The sequence below is a fragment of the Phalacrocorax carbo genome, chromosome 7 (assembly GCF_963921805.1).
Source record: "Phalacrocorax carbo chromosome 7, bPhaCar2.1, whole genome shotgun sequence".
In the NCBI taxonomy this organism is placed as follows: Eukaryota; Metazoa; Chordata; class Aves; order Suliformes; family Phalacrocoracidae; genus Phalacrocorax; species Phalacrocorax carbo.
Genome location: NC_087519.1, coordinates 47834117 through 47844531, shown reverse-complemented (window position 1 = coordinate 47844531; position 10415 = coordinate 47834117). Strand labels below are relative to the sequence as shown.

Genomic DNA, 10415 nt, shown 5'->3' with positions numbered 1-10415 from the left:
TGAACGCAAGTGGAGACTACTTGGTGGTCGTGTACGGTTACCCTCGAGAAGAACACCAGCGCTCCTGCGTTGGGTGCTCTCCTAGGGTTTTTAGCAGAAGCAGGGGTGGCTGATAGGGTCACCCCGGCTTTTGAAATACGGCCAGCGGCCGGCGCTGCCCCGGCGCTCCCCGATGGGGGTCCGCCCTGGCCGTAACCCACGGGGCCGCGCAATAGCGATAGCGATAGCAAAGCAATAGCAAAGCAACCGCAATCACAATTCCCGCCCCGGTTCACGCCTGCCTTGGCCCCGGCCCCGGCCCCGGCCGCCTACGAGTCCCAGAAGCCTTCGTGCCGCCCACCCGTGCCGGGGCCCGTCCCCCCCGCCCCCCATCCCCGCGGAGGCCGCCGGGGCTTGTAGTCGTGCGGCGGGGGCCGGGCGAGGAGGCGGCGGCGGCGGCGGCGCTCCGCCCCGGGGGAGGGACGGCGCAAGGCGTGGGGGGGACACGGGAGACAGGTACCCGCGGGCGGCCCTGCCAGGCGCCTTCTCGCTGCGGCCGGCAGCCGGTTCCGCGACGCGGCGGGACGAGCTGGGAGAGCGGCGGAGCGCGGCGGCCTCCCGCGGCGGAGCAGCGGCCTAGGGGCGCCCCTAGCGCGGCGGCGGGCTCGGGCGCCGAGGGGGGCCGCGGCCGCCGGGGGTGCGGCACCGGCAGAGCTTGCCGAGGCGCACCGCGCCGGGCCGGGCCCGCTCCTCGCCGCTTGCTGGCGGCGCGGCTCCCCCCAACCCCACCCGCGGGAAGGGACGGGGCGCGGCGGGGCCGCCGGCCGGCAGCGGCGGTGCGCGGAGCGGCCCCCCGAGAGAAGGGAGCGGCGGGGCGCGGGAGTCGGCGCTGCCCGCCCGTCGGCTGCGCCCCAGCGGAGTATGCACTGACTCGCTGCCTCGGTTCGGAGCCATCCCAGCCGCCGGGGTGCGCGTTGCATGGTGTGGGGATACACGGTCTCGATAATAAATGATAGAGGATACAATGACTTTGCTGTCTCTGCTGGGTCGGATCATGCGTTACTTCTTGCTTAGACCGGAGACCCTGTTCTTGCTGTGCATCAGCCTGGCCCTGTGGAGTTATTTCTTCCACACGGATGAGGTGAAAACCATTGTTAAGTCCAGCAGGGATGCGGTGAAGATGGTGAAGGGCAAAGTGGCCGAGATCATGCAGAATGACAGGCTCGGGGGGCTAGACGTGCTGGATGCAGAGTTCTCCAAGACCTGGGAGTTCAAGAGCCACAACGTGGCTGTCTACTCTATCCAAGGCCGGAGGGATCACATGGAGGACAGGTTCGAAGTAATCACTGACCTGGTGAACAAGACTCACCCCTCCATCTTCGGGATATTTGATGGGCACGGAGGAGAGGCAAGTGCTCAGCTGGAAAAAAAAAAACAACAAACCAACCGAAAAAAAGAGGGTGGGGGAGGATGGTTTCAGGGCAGAGAATGGATGTGTTTTTGCCCACCAGGTTTGTGTAGTTATCTTGAGACATTGCTTGGGGCAGTTGTTCCTTGGGTTTGGTTTTTGTTTGGGGGGTGGGGGTGGGGTGAGGGGAAGTCTCTAAATAAGGAGAGGGAGCAATACTCCATTCCCTTTATCTCTCGTTAGCCCTTCCATGATCGGCGTGGTGTAAATGTGTTTATACCCCCTCTGCCCCTTAGAGTAGTAGTAAAGGTTTAATTGAAGTAAGAGCCGTTGGAAGTGGCTCTTACGTGCGTGGAATAATGATAATGAGTACAAACTCCCTGGAGTCATCTTTTGTTACAGCAAAGTGTGGTGTGATCTGATTTTGGCACGGGGCTGGTCTCCCCCTCCTGTCAGGAGCTGTGCTCATCAGCAGTGGTTAGAGAGGAGCCCTCTCAAAGGCAGGCGTGTGTGCAGCCTTAAAGCTGGTTGTGCGTAAAACGCGTTTTTGCAGTAATTCACTCTCCTGTGAGGATCAGCGAGTTGCTAAGCATGAGTATCATGTTTGTGAATTGCATGTAGTTTTTAAGTCGTCACAACTGTGCTGTTGTACTTGTCCCCTCCCTAGTGGAGAGCCAAGAAAACTGTCATTTTGAAACTTTCTGATGTTTAACCTCTTAACTTTTTTAGGCAGGGTGATTTTTGTTAAGCTGTGCTGTGTAATTAGATTACAGCTTGATGGGGTACTTCATTTATTACAGATGACAAATGTTGAAACTTTATAGCTTCCCCTTCATTTAGGATTGTGGTGCTGCCACGTAGCTTTTTGTATAGCACAGAGCACATGTTTCATAACTGTGGAAAAGGACAAAGAATTTGTCCTTGTGTGACAAATTAGCTCCAGCAACCGTTATGCCGGGTATGAGATGACCTCACGGGTTTTGCTGGGATGATGGAAGTTGGAGAGAAATGTTGAAGTTTTTCACGTAAGTGCTCCTGCTGAGGAGGAGTAAGGCAGCAAGAGAGCTTGGGTGCTCCTCCAGCTGCTTTCACAGATCAAATAGTCAAAGTCCTTCCTAGAAAAGCATTGGCAGTGACCAGATACTGATGGAGCACAAGGATGGTAGCTGCTGCCCTTCTAAACCTGCAAGTGCTGCCTGAAAAATCCAGGCCTTAGGCACATAATCAAAAAGCTGCTCTTCTGCTGCCTGTATGGTTGTAAAGGGAGTCAGTCATCTGTCCTGCTGCTGTCTCACAGTGTCAAGGGTTTTGCCCCCTTTAAAATAATGCAAGCACTTTGGATATGGAAAATTGTTAGCTTCATTAAAAATTCTGGTTGTGAGCCTGTTTTCCATTTTATGTCTGGTCTGAATGGGGGCACAGTTGTGCCAACTCTTACTGGCATACTTGCGCCAGTTCACTATTCCTTGGCCTTTGAGGAAAACAGGCAGAAATGTATATGTATCGCAAACTGGTACACATCCGCTCCTGAAGGAGTACTAGCTCTGATCGTGTATTTGGTACATCTGGCTCTCCTGTTTTCTGAGGCTTTGGACGGGAATTGCTTGTGCTCCGTCTTCTGCCTTCTTCCCTTTTATTTAAATTGACAGTTTTCCTTGTCCAAACTGATCAGCCAAACCAACTTTGCTGGAATATGTGTCATGTTTTTAAACAGTATTATGGGATCGTTACAGGTAGAAGTATGATACACACGCTTAGGCTTTGGCATTGTGAAAGGGGGATCTTATTTCTTCCTTTAATTTTGTATCATATATGTATCTTGCCCTACACTTGATTGCAAACTCGGTATATTCAATAATCCGAAACTAACACAGAGCATAGCTAAATGACAAGAATGTGCCCTACACATATTTTTTGCTTGTTTGTTTTGTTGCTGATCTACATCTGTACAATATATTAATGATAATATGGGATCTGTGGAAAGCTCATTTGTCTTTTGTTTTCTGATTCCTCAGAACTTGCTTTAAGTGATTCAGTGACAAAGTATGAGGCTTCTATATGAGGCCTCTCATTTTGAAAGGTTTAGCAGATCTCTCTTCAGACCTTACTAAAGTTAATATTTTAAAAATATGTGTATCTGGTATCTCTTACTTATCTTTCTAATGAAATCCTGAGATGTTCTTAGTGGCCTTTACTCCCACAGAAATAGGTGCCTAATCATTCAGGACATAACTAGTTTCTAGCTTTAGATTTTATGTAAAACTGATCAGAAGAGCATGAACTGTGTGTTGTGCATACAGCAAAAAATAAATTACGAAAAATAGGTTTTAGTCTAAGCAGGCTTTGTAGTTTTGAGTAGAAAAGAGGGGAAGGAAAAGAAATAGCAAAAATTAATGCTCTTATTTAATCCGTAGTACATAATATTAGATTTCAGGTCTCTATCTGAATTGGTTTTCTGAATGTCTTGTTTTATTATTTTTTTTTTTAAAAAAAGTGAGAAACACTTTATCTATGTATGTAGCAAAGCCTTTGTGAAGATTAAATTTTCCAAATTGGCTCCCATCAAATTTCTTCAGGTGTGTATAAAGAACAAAGAACTGCTAGTCTCTGGAGTTACATGTGAAACAAACTGTTCTATATGGGGAAAAACTGTTTCTCCAAACAGACAATATCACAAATGAGATGCTAGATTAATTCTTTCTAGCTATATACAAGGGAGTGTGTCTCCATTAATTACTTCCTGCCATATTATGTTGAAGTGGAAGGATAGAGAAGCATGATTCAAGTAATGCGAATTACTGTGTAGTGCTAATTTATGAAGATTTCTGGGTTTTGCTTAAATCTTGCCAATGCTTTGCATAAATTCTACTTTTCTGTTATGTCATTTCCTCTTCCATCTTACAATTTTAGCCTGAATAGGTTGGCAGCCATTTACTTAAATTTTGTGGCTGGCTTGATGAGAAAGCAATAAGCAAAAATAATTATTAATGCTCTCTGTTACAGCTAAGAATCTGGTGTGCTGCTGCAATTACTTGCTAAGGGCAATAATATTTCCGAGATAAAACTCGATACATGGTGTGTCGTGCAGTCCTCCTTTTATAAAAAGTTAGTTTGTTTCTTGAAGATTGAATAATAATAATGATGCAGAACAGGTAGAGGGCAAAGAAGTAGACTTAGAATGAAGAAAAGTGTCTGCCTGTTGTCTCACTCAGTTACTTTGGCCAAAGGAGTCCTCAAGGTGATCTAACTTAGAATGAAAAAATAAGAGAAGAAAGTATTTGTCTGCACTCTTCGATCAGCTTCTTTATAAGGCTTAAAGATGGCTTGAGTGCTTCCCCCCCCCTCCCCCACCTTCCCTTTTTCCTTTATTTAGAAGTTTTGGGGCTGTCTAGACTGGAAAATTGAGAAGTGGCAAACTACATAAATGATAAAATAACAAACAATAAGCTTGAAAGCTGAGCAAAGGAAAGGATTAGAATTATTTAACTATTTCAACTAGCAATTAGTAAAGTGTTCTTTTCTCAAATATTTAAGGTTTAAGCACTCAGTTTAATGAGGTCTCAGTATTAGATAAGAACAAAGTAGCTCAGCTACCATCTGCAGTTTTATGGTTATGGCTGTGTTGCATATCATTGGTTTTTCCTAACCCTATGAGGTGAAGACTTTAAAAATAATTATAGTAATAGATAGTACCTTATAGGCCGCCTGTGCTTGTTTGCAGTCATAAACTGATGTGGTTAATGACGGTGGGAAATTAAAGTTCAGTAACTGTCTCATAAAAAATGTCTTGCTCTTTTTATTTCTCTTAGCCTCCTTAAATAAGAACACGGCAAGGCTTGTTCCTTACGATCTGTAGGTGTGGAGAGGAGCATTTTGCATTATGTAATTGGTTTTTAGAGTTGCTGATACAGTGTTGCACTATGTGAAATACACCTTATTTTTATTCATAGTGTAGGGCAAGATTGGGGAGCTTAATTGTGAAAGGAGGCAATTTGCTGTATAAATGGCTAATGTTTGTAACCACATACAGAATCACGTCATGCTTTGTGTGCCCCAGGACCTTGAAATCAGTGGCAGGAACTGTTGGCAGAAGTCTCTGGTTACTGATTAACTGACAAAGACAAAAAAAAAAAAGGAAAGGTCAGAAGATAATGGTGAGAGTCCTTACTGGTGTTGTCTGAGACTATGGAAACGTGAATGCTGAGGTAAGGCCCGGAGAAGAGGGCACTGCGCCAGCTGTGTTTGAATGAGCCTGCTGTGCATTTAAAATACAGGTACTTGAAAGCATGATTAATTCCTCCCCAATTCATTGGGGTGAACTTGCTGTCGACTTCGGGCCCGCCGCAACAAACAAGTTGATGCGAGGTTAGGCTGGGAAGGGAACTTCTGAAATGCTGTGTACCGTGGTAATAGCTCATGTGCATGTTCTCTTCCTTTAATGAATATGAGATGACTTAGTCCACAGTGAAGGCAAACGAGTAAACTACCATAAATGTACCAAACCTGTGAGGATATTGGCAGAGCAGCTGTAAATCACACTGTCTGAATAGGACATGGTGTCTGTACTCTTGTGTTTGTGCCAGTTAACGTGATTTTTTTAGCCCCTTCACAAACTGATGACCTGAACTGTAGGCTGTGCTATGATGATGAACATCTTTTCAGGCATTGATGGGGGAAATCTGTTCCGTTTAATTGGAGATGATAGTTGACAGTTTGAAGATAATGTTTGCCTTCTACTGAATACGGACTAATGAGCTAATATTTTTATTTTGATGATCTTTGGATTTTTTCATTTTTCCTAGTTTCTGATCCTAATAGCAGAAGGTGATTACACTGTGTTGAAAGAAGAGAAAGCTAACAAGTTGGTATTTTTCTAGATTTATCTGGATCAGCTAATTCTAATTCAAAACCTATTCCTCTGATACTGAACTACTTAAGCAAACTTAGTGATGAAAATTTATCTATCATACTTTTGAGTAAAGGCCATTAAGGATTAATGGCTTGAGATTTTATAAAATGTAAGAATAAACCAAAAACAGCTTTGAATTTTTATGGATGTTATAGCCTAGTTGTAAGGCGAAGCCTTTGAGGCTTTGCAGTTTTAAAAAGAAACTGTTGGGATGGTTTTCCTTTTATAGTAATTTCCTTCAGTTTCTAATCTAGAATCCTCTGCAAAGTGCCTAAATGTTTGAATAAATATTTACATAGGTGAGGTCATGTTGATATGCAAGTCTCAAATCTGCTTATAAATTCCACATCAGTGGCCTAAAATATAAGCCAAAATGATATATAGGAACATTTCTGGCATTTCATTTAATTTATCCAAGTTTTCATTCTTGGATATCATGTTACAGGGTTATGATTTTCACCCTACAAAACCATGCTTATTTGATTTTTAGGTCTACACTATATGCTCATTCGCTGTATAAAGCTGTGACTTAAAATTGATTAAAATGGTGTAAAAATATGTAATTGGAAGTAGGAACTCTTATCACTGCCATTCACAGCTCTGTCATTGGGTGTTGAACTGAGTCTTTTTCAATTTTTATAAAAATCAAAAACTCAATTAATTTTAGATATAGTCTGCCAGCTTGGCTTGAATCAGTGCTTCCATGTTTGGGCACACAGGCCACCAACTGGTTGCCACTGGTTTAATTAAATCATTTTTGATTCTTAGATGCTTTCAGATTATGAAGGCCATTTAAATTTCTCCATGAACTTGAGTAACTCAGACTACTCCACAGGAAGCGTTTGTATGCGTGCTCTTGCTGCGTGGTCAATGCCCGCCAGCTTATCCATCGCCGTAGGTGGGGAGGATATTTCACAGCTACTGAGCAGGGATGTTCCGACTGCAGTTATTAGAGTGCCTGGTGCTTTTTAACTTGATACCCTGCAGTTGCACTCTTGGGGCCATGCCCTTAGATATATAAGCAATCTCTAAAGATGGATCAAGGCTCAGAAATGAGCAACATCTTAAATTGCTTTAAAATGTGCTGATTTGTGCTTCTGATACTGCTTACCGTGCAACATAGGCAGCGGTGAAGAATTAGCTAGTCCTGCTTAACCTGGTGTCCAGCCTGGATGTATAATAAGCAAATTTAAATGCAGTTTTGGGGCAGTAGGATTTTGATCAATTCCGTTCTGCAGGTCAGGAGCTTGAACATTTTTGTGTTTAGTAGTGTGAGAGAAAGAAAATTTGGATTCTTCTGTCATGGGGGGTTAGCTAAAACAGCAGATTGCTCTAGCTCTGTCTTCAGTGTCATGCTTTCAGTATCTCTTTTGGACCAGAGTGGTATTTCTCCTTCCTCCCTTTTGTTAGAGATCCAAATATTCATGGTGTAAATTGTTGCTTAAAACTGAGTTTTGGCTTCTGGCAGCTTTCACTTTTTAAAAGCATCCATATGCCAGGAGGTTGTTGGCACTGTCTTGGCCCTGTAGGAAGGCCCTGTACTAGTTGATGGGTTCCCCTGCACTGGATGTGGCACTTCTCAATGTTCTCTTGCTCTCAGGACCCTTCAGCCCTGCCCACCTTCACCTGGCCCATCTAGCATGCTTCCTCAGTGCATACTTATTGCCTTCACAGATGTGAAACTACAGGCAGTGCTGTACCATTCCCCCATACCCAGGAGCCTTTGAATACGCGGATCTCTTCAGAGTCATGTGCAAGATTGGTCAATTTTTGTTACCCAGAAAGGCAATCCAAATATAACTGGCACTAATGTTTCTCGGGTCTCAAGGTTTGGGACTTGTGCTTTGCTTTAAGCCAGCATAGATACTGATAGGTCTAGAAAAAGGAACAAAATTCTTATGTACTCCTTCTGTAGTGTCCTTTCGTTTGAATCTACACCCTTGAGAGTTCCCAAAACTAATTTAACGCAGCAGCTGCTATAATTATGCACAGAAAATCATACACCTCTAGCTCCGCTTCTTCACTATAGTATTTGTTAAAACCTTGAAGTTTAAGTGAACTCACCCACCCTTTGGACCCTACTGCCACCCTCCCTACTCTGTGCCCCCGCAAGGCAAGCCTCCTTACCCACACACCCATGTCCCTGCTGTCCAGGCAACCTTGTGATCATGCTTTTGTACCTGAGCATCCCATGACCTTACTTCTGCATCCATTCAGGGGATGTTCTACCTCAACGAGCTGTGCCCTGTTTGCCCATGCCGGCCCTTGGGTCTTTGCACCAGTTAGGTCCTTGCATGTGCTGGGACCCAAGCAGACACCGGAGGAGCTGTACAGCAGCACTGGGGTGCTCATCCTGCATCTTGGGCAGGATGCCAAAGACAAGCCGTAATATGAGCTGTGGCTTGTACCGTGTGGAACATCTGTGGTGATTAAAATGATCTGCATGTTCCTAGCAGTGTGCGTGCATGCCCCGGTTTGAAAATCTCTGTAACGTGTTTGGGAACGTATGCCCTGTGCCACCATCATCTGAAATAGGGACTAGATATGAGAGTGAGGCTCTTTTTCTTTAAAACAGCTTTTATAACTATCAGTTCCCTTCAGCTGCTGGTGTCCTAGTCAGGTTTGTTATCACCAATGTTCAGTGTCTCTGTTGCTAGATACCAGTCTCGCTGGACAGACCAGTTTCTCTGGCTCATGGCCAGCCCAGGAGATCTTCCATGTAAAAGAAGATCATGAAGATTTAATGACTCTTTGTCTTTATTAGCCCTGTAGAGTTTCAGTTCACCCCAAAGATAATAAGACAACAAAGACGACAGATAAGGCAAGTCCAAAAGGAAGTTTCTATCCTGACAAAGATGTACGTACAGAAGCTCGTGATCTCCAGGCCTTTATAAGTCATATGCAGAATCAGTAGTTGCAGCAAGTTGGAGCATTTCTTTCTTTTGGGCTGTTTGTGTGCTTTTACTCCTGATGGTTAGCTAGTGTTAAACACTTTAGCTAGTGTTTTTCTTAAAGAAGTTTAAAACTTACTGCCAGATATAGAGATTTCATTTGAAAGCAGCAGAGCTTTAAAAAAAGTAAATTTCACTGCAGTTTAGAAGAAGAAAGGTTACAGATGCCAGAATACTAATAAATACTTGAGTCAGGGTAAGTAGAGGAGATTGGGGTAAACTGTAGTTTAAATAACGGCCCATTTATGCCCTAAGGCCTGATATTTAGATGTCACAGCTGTTCCTGAACTGGCATAAGTGAACTACCTGGATTACATTCAACAAATAAAAAGAACAGTAAGTGTTTCTTAAGACTAGACTTACAGGTCTAGAGTAATTTGGAGGCCATAAAATAATCTGAACGGAAAAATCTACCTTTCTTTCTACTCTTGTAGAAAAGTTATTCCAGGGGAGTAGCTGTTGGGTGGTTACGTACAGCACTGAGCTGGACAGGAGCTTGGGCTTCAGGGAGAGCAGGGGTCGAGTTGTTGAGTGATAGAGCAAAGCGGGCGAGGGGAGCGGAAGAAGCGTCTCTCTCTCGATTGGGTGCCATAACAAACTTCTGAGAGCTGCTGCTGATACAAATTGATTATGATGCTGAAACATTGCCGCTTCTCATCATCTCCGACCTTGTCTGATTCACAGCTGTGTGAGCAGCTGACATCTCCAGCCAGACAATCAAAGTACGTGTTTTAACTGCTAAACCACAATGCAATTATCCATAGCATGTCATGTCGGCAAACCTCAAAGCTCCCCTAGAGAAATGAACATTTATTTGCATTTACTTTCAGCTCTAAAATGTTATCCTTTGCAAATTTTCTCATTGTCATAAATGTTGAAAAGGCGCTTTTTTTTTCCCAAAATCCCCTTCCAGGGTAAACATTTGATTTTATTAAGTTCTGTTATAATAGCTGAAGCTGTCATACCGTACTGCTTTCAATCAATATGCTTTTTAATGTAATAAATCTCTTTACTTTTTTATTCTCTACCAGATAGAAAACTGCTGGAGGGCATGAAACATTTCTTCTGATAAGTGAAAGTGCGTGGCCCATAATATAGTTCTCTGGTGTGCCACAGCTCGCTTGCACTTCTTTAAACGTGCATTTTAAATGGGAACGTGATTTATTTG

At 44.1% G+C, this 10415-nt stretch overlaps 1 protein-coding gene across 4 annotated transcripts in view; it reads left to right on the top strand.

Annotated features, from left to right (window-relative positions):
• The first annotated feature begins 459 nt into the window (after window positions 1–459).
• PPM1L (protein phosphatase, Mg2+/Mn2+ dependent 1L) overlaps window positions 460–10415 on the top strand; it is a 111065-nt gene continuing 101109 nt past the window's right edge. For 2 of the 4 annotated variants that reach the window (XM_064457913.1, XM_064457914.1), the window contains exon 1: window positions 460–1387. In XM_064457913.1, coding sequence (XP_064313983.1) covers window positions 989–1387 — 399 coding nt within the window. In that variant the 5' untranslated portion in view covers window positions 460–988. Of the gene's footprint in view, window positions 1388–5515; window positions 5662–10415 lie in introns of those variants that run through there. The other 2 variants (XM_064457917.1, XM_064457916.1) reach the window with 2 other exon arrangements.